General features: G+C 37.4%; 1 protein-coding gene across 21 annotated transcripts in view; it reads left to right on the forward strand.

Annotated features, from left to right (window-relative positions):
- The window catches only part of LOC311302032 (complement receptor type 1-like), a 113572-nt gene that overhangs the window by 26447 nt on the left and 66838 nt on the right, over positions 1 to 20287 (forward strand). For 14 of the 21 annotated variants that reach the window (XM_084427553.1, XM_084427554.1, XM_084427558.1 and 11 more), the window contains 10 exons: positions 1743 to 1904; positions 2189 to 2285; positions 2395 to 2471; positions 2626 to 2808; positions 2952 to 3125; positions 4643 to 4834; positions 5931 to 6110; positions 6255 to 6428; positions 7949 to 8140; positions 9216 to 9398. In XM_084427553.1, coding sequence (XP_084283679.1) covers positions 1743 to 1904; positions 2189 to 2285; positions 2395 to 2471; positions 2626 to 2808; positions 2952 to 3125; positions 4643 to 4834; positions 5931 to 6110; positions 6255 to 6428; positions 7949 to 8140; positions 9216 to 9398 — 1614 coding nt within the window. The remainder of the gene's footprint in view (positions 1 to 1742; positions 1905 to 2188; positions 2286 to 2394; positions 2472 to 2625; positions 2809 to 2951; positions 3126 to 4642; positions 4835 to 5930; positions 6111 to 6254; positions 6429 to 7948; positions 8141 to 9215; positions 9399 to 20287) is intronic. The other 7 variants (XM_084427551.1, XM_084427552.1, XM_084427568.1 and 4 more) reach the window with 5 other exon arrangements.

Here is a 20287-nt window from a genome sequence, read left to right on the forward strand (position 1 = left end):
TTTTTCTGTCTTTTGTTATTAAGTCATAAATGACAAGGAGGCAGCCTCTCGCAATGCAAAGTCAATGGAGACCGTTGGATTGTTCCCCAGACTTCCGCACATTCAACATTGAATAAACTCCTTTCTGTTGGTCTGTTTATCTTAGAGCTAATCTTGAAGCTGTTTGCTATGACATATTCATGTGAGCTGATAAATGTAGTCAAAGTAGGGAATGCAGTGGGTAGGAAGGAACCATTTACTCCTATAAGCTCTATTTATAAGGTATCTGTCAATGGTAACTGACTGTTGTGAAACAGCTGGGTCTTTTATGATTGGCTTACAGTAGGCCGATTTGTCACCATCTGCTTTTATTGTACTGAAAAGTTTTATTGTACATTATCAAAGGTAAAAGTCATACCGGTTTCAAAAAACATGACATATTTCTATATTCATAGTCAATATTAATAATTAATTTTTAATTGTTCACATTGTTTCTTTGATCTGTTTTCAGGCATGCGTCTCAATCAACTAGCTTGTCATGAACCTACAGTTTATGAAAAAATCCAAGACAAAATGTTTCTGTGCTGCCTCCAAATATATCCTGTTCATATATGCATATATCACAGAACATGTTTGTTTTTACAATAGCAGATTTTAGATAACTATACAGTGATCAAATGCATTTATTACTGTCATGTTTTATTCATTTAGGCCTAATATTGTGTGTTCCTGAGATGTGTCTGACAATCTGCCCCATGCCATAAATAAATGAATAAAGCATAAACCCCATATTGCTAGTTATAGACCTTATTCAGAGCAGCGCCATGACAGGTATGAAAGTGAGGCTAGCCGTGTTTTCAAAGGCATCCGCTGTAAAAAGCTGTAGGTCACTAATTATCAAGAGTTTTTGTCAACTGAAATTTCTCTGAAAGATATTTTTTTTACAGTGTTTCTTCAGCAGAACAATCCAAAAACACATTAAATATAAGTACAACACACTGAAGAGATGTAGGGTGAATTAAGTGTGATTGAGACAGTTTTTGAATTTCCGCCTTGTTCAAGGTTTCTTGCCATAAATTAAAAACATCAGCCCAACACATGATACATTTCTGTAATATTGAAGATGTTATCCATTTTAACAGGAAAAAAAGTTAATAATATGATGAAAAGATGTGTGACATAAACTTTTATGTTAACTGAGCCAAAACCCCTTTTTTGAGTAATATTTGGGTGATTAGGACAGCACATCTTTTCATTCGTTTAGGGTAGTGTAAGCATAGCGTATTGCAAAAGTTAGTTCATACTTATAATTGCAATATTTTTTTTTTTCTGTTCATTATTTACAGTCATATTTATTTCTCTTCAATATTTTGATATTTTCTGTTCTATATTAGTCAACTTCAGCACTTGATTAACTAAGTTGCAGTTATCAACACGGTTGTGTCTAAAATCTGCTTTAGTTTCAGTATTTGAGAGAGGCCAAAAGTTTTCAAATCTTGTAACCTTTGGCTCTATTTAAAAAGAAAAAAAGAATACATTGAAATGTATGAGCAACATATGAAGAAGCACTGTGATTTAATTTCAACAGCACATCTTCCTTAAGTCATACTAATTTACTTTTGTTTAAAGTAATCACAATCTAGTCCTTTGTTACCAAAGTAAAGCTAAGATGGTGTAGTAGTGCTAATAATTGTGAGGATGATGGATAGAATATAGTATTGCGTCAGATTACTGTAAAGCATGTGTTTTGTTTATCTCCACAGCACAGTGTACACAGCCTTCTTTTCCATCAAGGAATGTCATCGTGTCAGAATTCACTGTAACATTTGAGTGTGAAATTGGGTATAAACCAGTAAACTCAAGAGCATCTAAATATGTTACTTGTGAGAGAAACCAGTGGACAAGTCTGGAATTAGAATGCACAAGTATGTACTATAAATACATTTTTTTGAGTACCCTATATTTGTAAATTTCCCTAAAGTGCCTTTGAATGTTTTTTAAAATCTAATTTAGCTATGTGAAGGATGTACAGTATAGATCAGCAAGTCCTTGAATATCTTAAGAATCCTTTATAGCAGTTTTTCTTCACTGATGCAGGAAGCTTCACAGCATCACACATTTCCGCTTAAAATAAATCTGTGTCATATAAAGTAAGGCAACACTGAAGATTATTTTTCAGTAAGTCAATAATATATTTAACACTTTACAGAAAAATCATGTGGAAGTCCTCCAAAGTTTGACAATGGGAGATATGAAATAGAAGGGATTTTATTTGGCAACAAAATTACAGCAGTTTGTGACACAGGGTAAGTGAAACCATTGAAGTCAGTTTCTTTGTGCTGTTTTAACCATGTATTTAGATTTAGATTTGCTCTGATTTGGTAAGAAGATGATCTTTTCTTTTTTTTTTTTCAGATATATGTTAGATGGACTGATAAAAGAGAGATGGTGCAGAGATCAGGGATGGGATGGCAGAGATCCTGTCTGTGAAAGTGAGGTTTTTTTTCTTAAGATTTAATGAAATATGACCTTGAAGAGCACACATTTATTCAGAACAATTCATGATAAGTATAAACAATTATGTGATCTTCACTTTGAGATGCATCTGAAAATAAGTGTTTATTCACCTGGATTTTTTCTCTTTAGTGGTGAAATGTAAGGCACCTCCAGCCATAGTAAATGGACAGCTTGGAGAGGAGCGTTTGGACAGTTATGATTATTTAGAGGCTGTGTCCTACAAATGTAACAGTGGGTTTATTCTTATTGGAAGTTCAATACTTCATTGTTCTGAGGATGGGACTTTTAAACCTGATCCACCAATATGTTTGGGTAAGTTATGGTTAAAGAGAAAAAAAAAGAAGTTATTTTAAATTTCTTTTCTTTTTTTTTCTGTTGATGAATAAAATGTTTAATGATTAATACAATTAATTTACATAAATTACATAAACTTTTATTCTTTTCTTTTTTTTCAGATGTTTGTCCAAAGCCTGAAATTCCACACGCATATAGAATCGAAGGAAGACCACCCCCCTATATGCTGAGCAACTTTATAAAATACAAATGTGATAATGGCTATACAATGAAAGGAGAATCTCAAATTGTGTGCACAGAAAATGGATGGAACCCTAAACCACCAAAGTGCATTGGTAAGAATATAATGATTTTATTATTGCATGACTGCACACCCTGTTATCTCTTAGTGATGTCACTGTTTAAAGGAGTAGCTCACCCAAAATGAAGATGAGAATTTACTCACTTGTCATTTGTTAAGAAAGTCTTGAGCTATTAGTCTAGCTGACTTTCACATTTAGAGGGCTGCATTGGGATTGGACCCAGCGCAAATCTCGCGGGAGTGGGCGGTTTTACCTTTTCTGCAGGTGGGAGTGGGCGGTCAAAAAAATACAGCTTGGGTGCCTCTATTTGCTGTGTAAAAAGAAAGGAGTCAACAAGTGAAGTTCACACAGTCGATCAGTAACATTCTCTTCCTCCATAGCAATCTGTAGTAGGCTAGGCTAAGTGATTCATTATTTCATTAATTCGTTGAGTAAATTCACATCATGAAATACAACGCCAAGAAAACCCCAAAAAGTGTCAGTGAACTTTCTTCACAACTTCGTAAAGACACAACATATAAAGTATATTCACCTCAGAGAAGAAGGAACATGGATTGTATTTGATTTTGCGTTTTTGTTCATCTTGACTTCTCACAAATGGTGTGTTTTTCTGGGTCTTTCATGAACACGCAGTCAAGCACAGACCATCGGCCAAGGTGAAGATTTTCATTAAATAATACATTAAATTTCATATCGTATACCCCCTGAACACTTAGAATATATGCCACATGGGATCATTCTGTGATATTTTTGCATCTTTTTGAAAAAGCATGCAGCATATATTCTCTGGCTCTGTAGGCATTATTGTCTGACTCTGGTTTGAACTGAACACTGCTACTGACAGTTTCTGACATTTTCAGTGCGTCCTGTTTTGTTGTCGGTATGAGCTCTTGAAGCTCCGCTCTATTCTTGAATGGGGTGGGAGCACCAGTTCATTTGCATTTAAAGGGACACCCACAAAAAGGCTCGTTTTTGCTTACCCCCTAATAGTGGCAATTTCAACATGCTATAAAAAATGATCTGTGGGGTATTTTGTGCTAAAACTTCACATACACACTCTGGGGACATCAGAGACTTTTTACATGTTGTAAAAAGTGACATCCGATGTCCCCTTTAACATTTGATAGAATTTTATAATTATAATAAAAAATCTGTCCATATGTGTTTGTGTGGTGCTAGCATTACTTTATCTTATGGTTAGTTTAGTTAAACGCAATGTTTAATGTCTGTTATTCTGAATGTCTAGCATAGCCCTAATGTTTGTGTTTTTCATCATTTCTACAAGCTGTAACAGAATGTTTGCGGGTGTGGGTAGGAGTGAAACACACACGTTGCGGGAGCGGGCGGTAATGGTCAGAAATTAAGTGGGAGCAGATTGAGAAAACAGTCCCGCCCAGGGCTCTATATCACATTCAAGTACCTCATGATACCTAAAATAGATAGCGGGGAAAAAGACAGAAATTAGTGATGATAACTAAAATAGTACTGGATCTGTTAATGGAGTTATGCATCAGACGACTGTAATTCATATTACTTGTTTATCTCCACAGGGCCTTGTAGCCGACCTGATTTTGGACGAGATGTCACCTTAACAGAGGAATTCCGCATGCAAAAAAGTTTCCCATATGGATCCAAAGTAACATTTGAGTGCATTCGTGGAAATGAGCCAGTTGACTCGACAGTGTCTAAATCAGTTACCTGTGAAGAAAACAACTGGACAAAACTGCTCCTCACTTGCAAAGGTAAGTACTTCCATTCAATTCCAGATCTTTTTTTTTCTTTTGTGAAACACAAAGGGAGATGTTTAGCTGAAAGTAAATGGGGGCGAGACATGTGATAAAACCCCACCATAGAGGTCACCCATAGAACTTGTGCACAAAATTTCAGATCTTGACAGCCATGAAAGTAAGCTTGCTGGACACCTTTATAGAGCAGAATGTTTTCAATGAATTATGCTTTTTAAATTTCATTCATCACATAGTGCTTTAGGATGGTTTCAAAAGATTTGGAATATGAACCATAAGACCTCTATTTTAATTTTAGGATGCTTTTGTGATCCGCTTTTTCTTATTTTCTTTTAGTAATAGTAGAGTTAACGGGTCATGTTAAATTATATATATATATATATATATAGTATCTCACAAAAGTGAGTACACCCCTCACATTTCAGCAAACATTTTAGTATATCTTCTCAAGGGACAATACTATAGAAATTAAACTTGGATAGATTTTAGAGTAGTCAATGTGCTGCTTCCTGCTTGTATAGAAGTGTATATATTTACTGTCCTCTAAAAATAACTCAACATACAGCCATTATTGTCAAAATAGCTGGCAACAAAAGTGAGTACACCCTAAGTGATAATAGCTGTACATCGTTTAACCATGCAAAGCCACATGTCCTATTCATCATGTTCATGTTTTTGTCTGCTTGACAGGACCATACAAATTGTTGTATCTTAATAAGCTATATTAATAAGTGTTACGATGTGGTCAGCATGCACAAAAACGAGGACATTTTCAGTTACTAAAACTAAACAACGTTGAAACAGGAAGTGAAGTAAACAGAAGAGAATGACAAAATATGGGTCCACATAACAGAACATAAACCTGACAATAAGCTCGTTAGGTTGTTTTTAATATGTAAAACAGTTAGTTCCGATCCTCGAATCTGACTGACCTAAAATCATACATGACGATAAGTACTTAAGTATACATATTGACACATTTCTTACTGACAAGATGGCAGAGATCTTTTCTGTAAAGGTGAAGGTTTTCGTTTCTTAAATTTGACTGAAATATGACATTGAAGAGCCAACTTTTTTTTTTTTTTCTCTTTAGTGGTGAAATGTAGGGCACCTCCAGCCATAGTAAATGGACAGCTTGAAGAGCCTTTGGACAGTTATGATTATTCACAGGTCGTGTCCTACAAATGTAACAGTGGGTTTATTCTTATTGGAAGTTCAATACTTCATTGTTCTGAGGATGGGACTTTTAAACCTGATCCACCAATATGTTTGGGTAAGTTATGGTTAAAGAGAAAAAAAAAAAAAGTTATTTTACATTTCTTTTCTTTTTTTTCTGTTGATGAATAAAATGTTTAATGATTAATACAATTAATTTACATAAATTACATAAACTTTTATTCTTTTCTTTTTTTTCCAGATGTTTGTCCAAAGCCTGAAATTCCACACGCATATAGAATCGAAGGAAGACCACCCCCCTATATGCTGAGCAACTTTATAAAATACAAATGTGATGATGGCTATACAATGAAAGGAGTTTCAAGTATTTTGTGCACAGAAAATGGATGGAACCCTAAACCACCAAAGTGCATTGGTAAGAATATAATGATTTTATTATTGCATGACTGCACACCCTGTTATCTCTTAGTGATGTCACTGTTTAAAGGAGTAGCTCACCCAAAATGAAGATGAGAATTTACTCACTTGTCATTTGTTAAGAAAGTCTTGAGCTATTAGTCTAGCTGACTTTCACATTTAGAGGGCTGCATTGGGATTGGACCCAGCGCAAATCTCGCGGTAGTGGGCGGTTTTACCTTTTCTGCAGGTGGGAATATACAGTATATAAAAAAATACAGCTTGGGTGCCTCTATTTGCTGTGTAAAAAGAAAGGAGTCAACAAGTGAAGTTCACACAGTCGATCAGTAACATTCTCTTCCTCCATAGCAATCTGTAGTAGGCTAGGCTAAGTGATTAATTATTTCATTAATTCGTTGAGTAAATTCACATCATGAAATACAACGCCAAGAAAACCCCAAAAAGTGTCAGTGAACTTTCTTCACAACTTCGTAAAGACACAACATATAAAGTATATTCACCTCAGAGAAGAAGGAACATGGATTGTATTTGATTTTGCGTTTTTGTTCATCTTGACTTCTCACAAATTGTGTGTTTTTCTGGGTCTTTCATGAACACGCAGTCAAGCACAGACCATCGGCCAAGGTGAAGATTTTCATTAAATAATACATTAAATTTCATATCGTATACCCCCTGAACACATAGAATATATGCCACATGGGATCATTCTGTGATATTTTTGCGTCTTTTTGAAAAAGCATGCAGCATATATTCTCTGGCTCTGTAGGCATTATTGTCTGACTCTGGTTTGAACTGAACACTGCTACTGACAGTTTCTGACATTTTCAGTGCGTCCTGTTTTGTTGTCGGTATGAGCTCTTGAAGCTCCGCTCTATTCTTGAAAGGGGTGGGAGCACCAGCTCATTTGCATTTAAAGGGACACCCACAAAAAGGCTCGTTTTTGCTTACCCCCTAATAGTGGCAATTTCAACATGCTATAAAAAATGATCTGTGGGGTATTTTGTGCTAAAACTTCACATACACACTCTGGGGACATCAGAGACTTTTTACATGTTGTAAAAAGTGACATCCGATGTCCCCTTTAACATTTGATAGAATTTTATAATTATAATAAAAAATCTGTCCAAATGTGTTTGTGTGGTGCTAGCATTACTTTATCTTATGGTTAGTTTAGTTAAACGCAATGTTTAATGTCTGTTATTCTGAATGTCTAGCATAGCCCTAATGTTTGTGTTTTTCATCATTTCTACAAGCTGTAACAGAATGTTTGCGGGTGTGGGTAGGAGTGAAACACACACGTTGCGGGAGCGGGCGGTAATGGTCAGAAATTCAGTGGGAGCGGATTAAGAAAACAGTCCCGCCCAGGGCTCTATATCACATTCAAGTACCTCATGATACCTAAAATAGATAGCGGGGAAAAAGACAGAAATTAGTGATGATAACTAAAATAGTACTGGATCTGTTAATGGAGTTATGCATCAGACGACTGTAATTCATATTACTTGTTTATCTCCACAGGGCCTTGTAGCCGACCTGATTTTGGACGAGATGTCACCTTAACAGAGGAATTCCGCATGCAAAAAAGTTTCCCATATGGATCCAAAGTAACATTTGAGTGCATTCGTGGATATGAGCCAGTTGACTCGACAGTGTCTAAATCAGTTACCTGTGAGGAAAACAACTGGACAAAACTGCTCCTCACTTGCAAATGTAAGTACTTCCATTTAATTCCAGATCTTTTTTTTTTTTTTGTGAAACACAAAGGGAGATGTTTAGCTGAAAGTAAATGGGGGCGAGACATGTGATAAAACCCCACCATAGAGGTCACCCATAGAACTTGTGCACAAAATTTCAGATCTTGACAGCCATGAAAGTAAGCTTGCTGGACACCTTTATAGAGCAGAATGTTTTCAATGAATTATGCTTTTTAAATTTCATTCATTTGGAATATGAACCATGAGACCTCTATTTTAATTTTAGGATGCTTTTGTGAGCCGCTTTTTCTTATTTTCTTTTAGTAATAGTAGAGTTAACGGGTCATGTTAAATTATAAATATATTGTGATATAAATATATATACAGTATCTCACAAAAGTGAGTACACCCCTCACATTTCAGCAAACATTTTAGTATATCTTCTCAAGGGACAATACTATAGAAATTAAACTTGGATAGATTTTAGAGTAGTCAATGTGCTGCTTCCTGCTTGTATAGAAGTGTATATATTTACTGTCCTCTAAAAATAACTCAACATACAGCCATTATTGTCAAAATAGCTGGCAACAAAAGTGAGTACACCCTAAGTGATAATAGCTGTACATCGTTTAACCATGCAAAGCCACATGTCCTATTCATCATGTTCATGTTTTTGTCTGCTTGACAGGACCATACAAATTGTTGTATCTTAATAAGCTATATTAATAAGTGTTACGATGTGGTCAGCATGCACAAAAACGAGGACATTTTCAGTTACTAAAACTAAACAACGTTGAAACAGGAAGTGAAGTAAACAGAAGAGAATGACAAAATATGGGTCCACATAACAGAACATAAACCTGACAATAAGCTCGTTAGGTTGTTTTTAATATGTAAAACAGTTAGTTCCGATCCTCGAATCTGACTGACCTAAAATCATACATGACGATAAGTACTTAAGTATACATATTGACACATTTCTTACTGACAAGATGGCAGAGATCTTTTCTGTAAAGGTGAAGGTTTTCGTTTCTTAAATTTGACTGAAATATGACATTGAAGAGCCAACTTTTTTTTTTTTTTCTCTTTAGTGGTGAAATGTAGGGCACCTCCAGCCATAGTAAATGGACAGCTTGGAGAGGAGCCTTTGGACAGTTATGATTATTCACAGGTCGTGTCCTACAAATGTATCAGTGGGTTTAGTCTTATTGGAAGTTCAACACTTCGTTGTTCTGAGGATGGGACTTTTAAACCTGATCCACCAAAATGTTTGGGTAAGTTATGGTAAAGCTGTAAAAAGCTGTAGGTCACTAATTATCAAGAGTTTTTGTCAACTGAAATTTCTCAGAAAGATTTTTCGTCAGCAGAACAATCCAAAAACACATTAAATATAAGTACAACCCAAGGGTGATTGGGACAGTTTTTGAATTTCCGCCTTGTTCAAGGTTTCTTGCCATAAATTAAAAACATCAGCCCAACACCTGATACATTTCTGTAATATTGAAGATGTTATCCATTTTAACAGGAAAAAAAGTTAATAATATAATGAAAAGATGTGTGACATAAACGTTTATGTAAACTGAGCCAAAACCCCTTTTTTGAGTAATATTTGGGTGATTAGGACAGCACATCTTTTCATTCGTTTAGGGTAGTGTAAGCATAGCGTATTGCAAAAGTTAGTTCATACTTATAATTAAAGTGTGCTTGCTGAAAGCAGCACACTTATTGTTCTTCTTAAGTTTTCTTCTTCTTCTTCTTCTTCTTCTTCTTCTTATTATTATTATTATTATTATTCCCGGGAGAGAAATTTTGGCCAGCTCCTGCGCCTAGGCCCTTTGAGACAGAGACACCGTTCCAACTTTAAAACGTCCGGTCAGTACCGGTGTAAGTTGCTCGCGAAGATGACATCACGAGTCCATGTCGTTTGTCCGCCATATTGGATTGAACAGAAAGCGAAACTAAATTTGCACAGGTCACAAATTTGGTCCGAACTTCACGAAACTGGACGTACATGATCCTTGGACCAAGCCTCACAAAAGTTACTAGAAGGATTTTTGATTTTCGGAAGCGTTTGCCCGTCACAGCCAAACGAAATCGCCGGCGTAGTCGCCAAACAGGAAGTCGTCCATATCTAAGGAACTCTGTCACGTATCGAAACCAAACTTTGTACATTTTTTGTGTATTATTTTTGTGTATATTTTTTTTATTTCAGGCTAATTGACAAACCCATTTACCTATGTCTATGCAAAAGAGTTTCACCCATAGACTGTAAAAAATAGGTTTCACCTCACACTTTTAATGTTAATGCATTTAGACAGTAGGTGGCACTGTTGTATTACATTTCACAGAGCTGCCAAGTCAGTGTATAGACTGCATTCGTTTTTAGGTTTGTCTTAATAAATGCAGGGGCCTGAATTTCGTTTTTTGCATCGGTCTAATTTAATCATCTTCATTTATTAATATATACAGATTTGTATGCATGAATTGTGCATTTCCAGTTCTCAAAACAGTTAATAAAAAAATTTTTTTTTAACTTTATACAAAATACATCATGCTCTTCTTCGCTAACCGAACAAACAATTAATTGTCTGTGGCTGTGTTTGTGCGCACGGGAAATATGCTGCGCATAACAATAGAAAACAAGGAGAAATGCGCAGTCACACGCTCAAACAATCAACAACGTCGCTCTAGAGGTGCGTTCCATTTGACCGTAAGTGGACTGCGAAGTGGACTTCACAGGGTATTCCGCCATCTTAAGTGAGATTCCAATCCGAAGGGAGCGAACATGTTCAGTTCGAAGGGCACTGCGCACGGCATAGGGAATAAGGGAACATCGATACATCACTTCACAGGAAGTGGAGAGCGATGATCACCCAACTATCATTTCGCGCACCACGTCATCACCAGTCAGAACGGTCATAACTAACGTGTGTGTAAAAATCTCCGGGCACTGACGGGTTAAGTGCAGAATTTTACAAAGCGTTCTCAGAGCACTTGGCCCCATTTTTACTACAGGTTTTTATAGAGAGTATAGAGAATGATTCCCTTCCTCCTAGCCTCACTCAAGGACTTGTCACATTGATTCCCAAGCCTAGAAAAGATCCACTCTTTATTGACAGCTGGAGACCCATTTGTCTGCTAAACAATGATTACAAAATTATGGCTTCAATATTTCCCAGAAGAATTAAAGAAACTCTTGACACAATTATAGATGAGACACAATCAGGCTTTATGAGACACAGGCATATATCTAATAATATTAGACTAGTATTAGATATTCTTGACTACTCTGACTTAATATCTGAAGATAGCTTCATCCTCCTCTTAGACTTCTATAAGGCCTTTGATACAATAGAACACCAATTTATTTTTTTATCTTTAGAGAAATTTGGTTTTGGGGAATTTTTCCGCAAAGCAATTAAAACCTTATATGTTAATGGCAATAGCTGTATAAAACTGAAAAATGGAACATCCCCTTTAAGATTTAATCTGAAAAGGGGTATTCGTCAGGGATGCCCGATTTCCCCTTGTTTTTACTTTGTACACAAATTCTCACAACTTATGTCAGTAATAGTGCTATACAAGGAATCTCTATTGCGGGTAGGGATATCATCATCAGTCAGCTTGCTGATGATACCACAATCTTTTTAAAAAATGCAAGCCAGATACCTGTCACCATTCAAGTAATTAACCAGTTTTCAGAGGCATCTGGTTTATGCCTAAATATTAATAAATGTGAGCTGTTGCCTTTAAAAGACTGTAATATACAAACTATTTGCAACATTCCGATCAAGAACGAAGTTACCTACTTGGGTATTATTATCTCTAAAGATCAGAAAATGAGATGTCTGTTAAATTTCTCTCCAATCATTAATAAAACTCAGAACAAACTGAACCAGTGGTTGCAAAGGGACTTATCTCTAAGGCAGAGTGTTGCTTACCAAGGCTGAAGGGATATCTCGGCTTACATATGCAGCCCTTTCTTTACACTTAGACAGTAAAATTTGTAAAGATATGAACAGAATGCTTTTTGACTTCATCTGGAAAAATCGTATCCATTATATAAAAAAAAAGTGTTGTTATGAACAAATATGAATCTGGTGGGCTCAATTTTTTGGACTTCAATACTCTAAATAATACTTTTAAGATTAATTGGGCTAAGCGTTTTCTTAAAAACCCTGTCTCAATTTGGAATTTTATTCCCCATTATATATTCTCTCGTTTTGGTGGTCTGCGCTTTATTTTGAATTGTAAAACTGTCCACTTTTCACAAGCAGGTCCTCTTAGCTTGGTCTCTTATTTACAATCATAATTTCTCACCTCACAGGTATCTAATTTGGAATAACAGAGATATTTTATATAAGAACAAGTGTCTTTTTTTTTGAGAATTGGGTACGTAATCAGATTCTGCTGGTGGACCAGATATTTAATGAAGAGGGGCGACTTTTCTCCTATAGAGACTTTTCATCAACATATAACATTCCAGTTACACCGAAAGAATTCGCAATTGTATTTGACGCCATTCCATCAGGCACAATCATGCTTTTTAAATATACTGGCAGACTGCCACCTACCTCTATCTCTCTCCCCGATGTGGCTGATTCGCCAGTTGGAAGAATCTGTTTTTCCCAACTTCCTCATAACAATAAGAACATTCGTGCATTATTCCAGAAAGAAATTGTTTCTATTCCTAATGTTAAATTTTATTGGAACCGATTTGTAAATGACATTGATTGGAAAAAGGCTTGGATGATTCCTCACAGATACTTTCTAGTAAACAAGGTGAAAGAAGTATCTTTCAGAATAATTCACAGATATTACCCGGCTAATCATTACATGATTAAATTTAAAAGAGACATCAAGACAAACTGTTCTTTTTGTAAAGACCACCCAGAAACTGTCTTGCACCTCTTTTGGTATTGCCCACTCACCAGAACATTTTGGCAAAACCTCAGCAGATTCATAATTGATCATATTTATAAAGACTTTGCTTTATTGTGGAAGGATGTTATTTTTTGCTTTTATAAAAGTCAAAATAATGAAAAGATGTATTTCATTATAAATTTGTTAATTATTTTGGCAAAATGTCATAGTCATTAATGTAAATTCAGCGCTAAAAAACCTAGTTTTGTACTTTTTCTCCATGAAGTTGAACATTATATTAATCTGATTTCTGGCTCAAACAACAAAAAGGCTGTTAAAACTGTCAACATATGGACCTCTTTTTCTTTTAAATAAGCTTCCCCTAGCAATTTTGTTATATATATATATTTTTTTTTTTATGTTTTTTATTATTGTATATTATGTATATTTTGGCTATTCACATGTTATTTGTATCCTCTGTTTGCAATAAAAAAATATAAAAAAACGTGTGTGTAAGTATTCATACATTTCGCCATTGTTAAATGACAGTATTTTTAACGGTTATTGTTGTGAATATTACATAGCCTATACTATTTTTGATGATTATAATTTACCTCAGTGAATGCAGCCAGCTTAGCTAGTTTGTGAAGTAAAGTGATTTTATTTTAGGTAGTTGTAAAATAGTGCAATATAATTGTAAATATATAGCCTAATATAATAATAAAAATTAAAATATGAATAGTCCTATATATGTTATATCATAATCTGCGCGACCCCGTAGTTGACTTTCTTTGATGACGTTAGCAGGGCGTTTCAAATGAGCGGTTATTGTCAGTGAAGTCCACTTCAACTGATATACCGTGCTCAGGGAGTAGGGGAGCAGTGAACACTGCGTATGGACCCTGGGTGCTTCTCACTTCTTATTTGTGCATCCTCTTTTCCTCTCCTCGCTTCCTTTCCTCGCGTCTCAGCTCCGCCCCCTGTAGGATGCGAGGGAAGGCTGCAAGGAAAAGACGCGAGGACGGAGGGATCGAATGAAAGCTTTTTTTATACATTGGAATCCTTGATCACTCGAGCGTCACTTCATCGCGTCATCAGCAGCGCTCAGAGGATCTGCCCTCATGTTGTTGAAATTTGTTTATTTAAGAAATTCATAATAAATAATAATAAAGAAAGATACCCTGTTGAAATATGTGAGGTGTGTGGTTTATATAAACTGCAAAAGTAAAGTATAAATCAAAATTATTGTGACCGATGTGAAGGGGGAGGAGAATTTATACGTGCGTCACGTTTTAGTCGATAAAACTCTTCCGCATAGGATACACCTGTGTATCCTCGCTCATGACTCCTCTGGAAGCCTCCTCACTCCTCGATCCTCGACTCCTCGCGGTGCACTTAGAGAATTGAGATTAGTGATGGGCAATCCGGCTCTTTTTCGTGAGCCGGCTCGTTTGACTCAGCTCACTGAAAAGAGCTGGCTCTTTTTGAATCACAAACGGCTCTTTAAAAAATATATGTTTTAACTCGCTGAAAGTCCATCACACAACTGTGCAACGTGAATATATTTACATTTTTAATTGTCCATAACAACCCAAAAACTTGTCTGCTTGCCTTGCACATCTAATTAATGGGCAAAGTTATGACTGACTATTTTTCTTACCTTCTTTTTTTATTTTTTATGTGGATGTTATTGAGCTTGTAGAAGTTTAGCTCTTGCGTTCTTCTGAACATCTTGCGCTGCCATTGCCCGATATCATTTCTGAGTCATATCAGACTCTATCTCTCTTTTAAATGCCTATTCCACGAGTGGTAGGCTACGACCGGCTGTTTTAAAATATAATTAATATCGAAAAAAAATAACAAAACAACCCAGGCAGTCTCATCTACGAGACGTTTAGGCCTCCTCCAATAGTAGGCTACTGACAGCTGGGCTCATAGCTTGCAGGTTTGCTTATAGTGGCAAACTTTTTTAATTTGACTGGTTCAACCGCCACCCGCCCGAAATTTAATTAAAATATTATTTTTCGTCACGTGAGTTAGCTCGGCCCTCCCTCATGCAGTTTAATTGGTTGACAACATTGCGTGTATGATTGACAGGAACAGAATGTGAGGCTGATAAGACAGTCGAAACAAATGTGTGTGCGCCTTTAGGCCTATATAATTATGTTTTTGTTGTTTTTTGAATTAATCAATTATTTTCAATACAATTAAAATCATTCATTATTTCATTATTAGCCTACATAATGATTTAATTTCTATAGGCTATATTTTTAAAAGTAGAGTCGGCTCTTCAGATATACGCAGAAGTATAAAGGCCTCATAAGAGCCGGCTCTTGTAGGTGAACGACGGGAGCCGGCTCTTATGAGGCCTTTATACTTCTGCGTCGAACTCACGCCGTAGCTACGTCGTAGGCTGTGTGTAGCGCGCGTACCCTTCGGCGTACCCTGACGTGCACCTCTCCAAAAATGTAACAACGCGTCAACTCTACGCGGACGCAAGCGCTGTGATTGGTCTGCTAGGACCACTCCCTCGGGTTTCACATGCTCCCTCTTCAAGTGTAATTGCGCGTCAACGCGGACAACGACGCAGAAGTATAAATGAAAACCAACGCGTTGCCTACAGCGTAGAGGCTCTGGCGTAGGTCCGACGCAGAAGTATAAATCAGCCTTTAGATCCGGCTCATTCGCGAACGACCCATCACTAATTGAGATGTCCTTCAAGATGGCTGTGCTCGATCGGTTTCCGGGTCATAGGATGGAGGAGAGAGGAGACGAGGAGGGATATTGAGAAGCACCCCATGTCGAATGGAACGCACCCTAGATGTGTAAAAACAAGTGGAAAGCGCGGGCGCGCCGCTGTCTCCTTTCGCGCTTGCTCTCCCTCTCCCTCGCGCTTGACACGTCTGTCGTTGCTATGCAAGTTATGCAACCATGAACTGCGCTCTCCATGATGACAAGGAAGTATCAGCAAAAGAGTAATTGATTTCTAGCCCTTGCATTAGCTTTACTACTAGATATATTTATGGAAATGAAAAATAATAAGGTGCCCTGTACAGCTATGATCAGCTGTTCGGCCGAGCATTCAATGTTGTTACGCTGCAAGCTGATCAGTTGGTTCGTTGCTGCCGCGCTCTAGCACACCATAAAGAGCAAATTGTTTTTTAATGTTTCAATTTCGAGAATAAAATGACATAATTTGGAAGCGGATAATTTCTTCACAAACAGCTCATTATGACTCAATGTTAGAATGCTGCACCTACACTCGATAGTGTGAATAAGATCAGCCCAATGTCTAATAAGGCGAGAAGTTTCACTCTCAGTACAGTTCAGGCTTCTGAACTGGTTGCAGTTCCACTCTGATTCCATATGAGGGCGCTCACAGGACGAGTGCAGAATGAATGGAGGTCTATGGCGCTATACCATGGCGCTATACCAACCAAAATCCACTTTTCTCAGGATATAATTTTTTTGTCTAGTAATTTGAATGTTGTATTCGAAAGGAGATGCAAAGAAATTACACATTGCTGGGTGTTAGATTTTTTAGAGTCACTTATTTGCTTAAAAAAATGTTTTAAAGTGTCAATGACGTCATACACATCGTACGACCAGAGATACTGCTTTACGGCAATCCTTCAGTCACTCTGGTGCTTTCGCGCTCTGCACTTTGTTTTCTCTGGAGGCATCGACAACACAGCTGACACAGGTAAATACACGTGCTAGACGAGTTTTTGTTTTGTTTGTTTCTGGTCCTGCTTCGGATGCCACGATGCCATCAAGTGGTATCTCTGGTCGTAATCAGTCCTTCACTGACCAATCAGCGTTCATTAGCAGAATGCAACAGCTCAACCTGTAAGAAATCGAAAGGACATAAGTACTCGTTCATTCAACTTTCGACCTATAACCCATGTTGAACTTGCAAAATCTACACTCAAATCTGAGATTTCTCAACGGCAATCGGGTGAAAGAGACACATTTAGCCGTCAAGCCCCATAGACTCCCATTCATTTTGCACTCATGGCGATCGCCCCCAGTGGAACTCTGGTGGAACTACAACCAAAATTCGGTACAATTGGACTTAATAGGGAGTGGGCAGGCTCTCCGTAGACGGGCTCTGGCCCAACGCAGACCACTGCATTGACAGCGTGAAACATATGATCTGTCTATGGCCAGGGCTCAGCGGAAGACAGAAAATGCCGGTCCAGCGCTGATTGAGGAATTAAATTCGAAAATAAAAGACAGTTTGACATCTTTTTTTTATCGCATCTGTGAATTTATTTTTTAATCATTTGTTCTGAGATAAAGCGAATATATTTGTGCGGGAATTTCTCGCACTATAAAAGCTAACCTTGCGGGAATGGTTTAAATTATGCGCAATCCCCACATTCCCGCACCGAAATTCAAGCCCTGAAATGGCAGCGGGATGTGTAGCCTAACTCTAGCATATGGCGCATATGTCATATAAAGTTAGGCAAGGCCAAACAGCGTTATCCATGTTGTTGCGACTGCATCGCTAGAGTAAGCTAATAGTGAAACTGATAGCGTTTTTCATTTAAGTAGGCTATAAAAATCAGCGTTTCTGTGTAGGTGATGACAACCATCTTGACAGCAGCAATCAAAGTATCGCTAATTACGGTAGACCTTAATTTGAGATAGTAAATTTGTTCCTAATCAAAGGGAACACTCAACCACAGAACAGCTGGGTGAGTTTTGTATTGGCTTATTGGTTACAGTAAATGAAGACTGTCAAATTCTTTTCAATTGGCTACTATTTCATCACCCAAAACACCCCCACTCTCTGCTGTATATTCATAACCAATTATTTCAAAACCAACAACCAAGCCACATAAACAATGCCATTGGCACTAATCTACATTGCAGACATGTCTCTTAATGCACATAATTTTTCCCCTTTTTGCACAATCTTGAAAAAAGTACTATTGTTGAAATTCTCAGATCAAGCAAACTTCAACGCACACTTATCCACTATCTGCTAAAGTTAGTGAACCGCACCCGAGCAAGCACACTTCGCAGTTCCTCCGGAAATGCATTTTTCCAGTTGTATATGCAATTTTTTTTTTCTGTTCATTATTTAGTCATATTTATTTCTGTTCAACTTTATTTCTCAATGTTTATAAATCCATCCACAATTCTTACAGTACAAGACCAAAAATCAAGTAAACAATAAAAATAAAAATAAATGCTTCAGGACCTTATTCTTACAACTTTTATCCGGACCACACCTGACCACAACCGCTCTGGTTGGTCGTAACCACTGATCTATATAGAATGACTGGATAGCTCATGACGTCATGAACAGTGAAGCCACCGCGCCGCCATATTGGTATTCCCTAGTGAGCTCATGCGTTCTATTGAATCAATAGGAAATTTTATGATTTGACTGAAAAAACATTGCCTAACGAGACACCGTTTTAAAATATAAAGTCTCCCTGCACATTTTTACAACGCAAACACTCTTAGCATTTAAATGGGTATTTGTTTAAAGTCGGAAATTTTTCCTGCTTATTAAAAAACGGCAATTTCTTTGCAAAAGGAATTAAAAGCTGTACGAGAACACTAGTCGGCCTTCACTGAAAAGCTATCTTCACAGGTAAGAAAAACAGTTTGATACTATTAATTAAATAGTGAATGCTAAAGACCTATATTTTTTTGAATTGGTGAATATTCATGTGAATATTGTTTCGTAGCCACGTACGAATTAATAATACCTCAGCACAATACTAATTTGTTCCCTCGTTTTATTATATTGTGGCCACGTTGTAATTCGTTAAATCAAAATGAGGGAGGGAATTAGTTAAACGTGTCCACGATTTATTAAAACGAGGGAACAAGTCGTCGTAACAACGAATTATTTAGATCAGTGCAGAGAGAGCCCCGGCCGCGCGCGCGCACTCTCAGCGCCTTCAAACAACCCGAGCGCTGTATTGCTCTCTCTCCCTCGCGCATATCAACATCAACTGACACAATATTAAAAGGTCGGAAGACCGATTTGTGTTTTATAGATTAGTAGTTTGTTCATATAAAGTGTTTGATTAGCAAGTTACATGTTCAGGAAATGCTTAATACAAATTGTATGGGTTAATGTAACGGTAAACGGACTCTGCACGAAGCTCGAACACTTCCGGTGGCTTCACTGCCTTGTGGCAGTTTAGAACGTCATGAGCTATCCAGTCATTATATAGATCAGTGGTCGTAACCCCAGTGACCACAACCGCTCTTGGTTGGTCGAAACCCCAGTGACGGGTAGGTTTAGGGGCGGGGTTGGGGTAGGTCATCACATGTGGTCCGGATAACCGTATAGTACCTTTTTTTTTTTTAGGTTAACCTATCCAAATCTTTGTTTTTGTTGGTAATATTTGGATAAGATGGCGCTGTTGCAGCTGCTGGGAAAATTTTAAGCAAAGGCTTGCCACAGAGTAGGCTTTCCACCCTAGTCTATGACACATCGGTAACGCCCTCTTTAGACGGAAATTTGCTTCATGAGAACTGCAGTAACATCTCCACCCTCATTTCCTGAAAGTTAAACGGGCCTTATATTCACCTTATTTTTAACGGAAATACGGACGCAGCCAGTTGACGGTATTTTGTGCGAGACTTCCGGTAAGGCACTTCCGGTCACTGGCGAGCGTTGTTCGTAACAACAAACTCATCGTTATGGCTTCGAGGAAGACCGGGATTGTTTGTGCAGTTAGAGGTTGTCATAATAACTGGCACAAAAGAAAGATTTACTTGGAGCAGGAGTGTTTTAATCATCGAATTATTGACATTTTAATAATCAGGCGCCCTATACGACCGGCGACACACTGGCTGCGTGGCGTTTCTGTTGCGTGGTGTTTTCTATGTCTTTGCACACCAGAAACGTCTCTGACGAGGCGTTGCTGCTGCTAGGTGACATGATAAGCCTCATTGGTGATATATTCGACATATGGGGAGAGAGTTGTGGAAGGCACTTAATGTTAAACATAAATATATAGCAGCAAAGACAACGTCGGTAGTATTGACGGCAAAATAGGCTACAGAATATTTCGTTCTGTATTGACAGGTGCAATATTTGAAAATCGATAATATATATATATATTTTTACATTTAGGCTATATCTGCATTTATGTCAAAACCTAAATTCAAACATCAAAATGTCATTAATATGTATTCATATCAAAATGACATACAAACATATTTTCCTATTCTATTTTGCCTGGAAGCGCTTCCGAAACGCTTGCGTGTCGCGTGAAAAATAGGCATCGATTCTATTTCTAGCATGCACGCATTTTCCCTGAGACGC

The sequence above is a fragment of the Rutilus rutilus genome, assembly GCF_951802725.1.
Source record: "Rutilus rutilus genome assembly, chromosome: 13".
NCBI lineage: Eukaryota > Metazoa > Chordata > Actinopteri > Cypriniformes > Leuciscidae > Rutilus > Rutilus rutilus.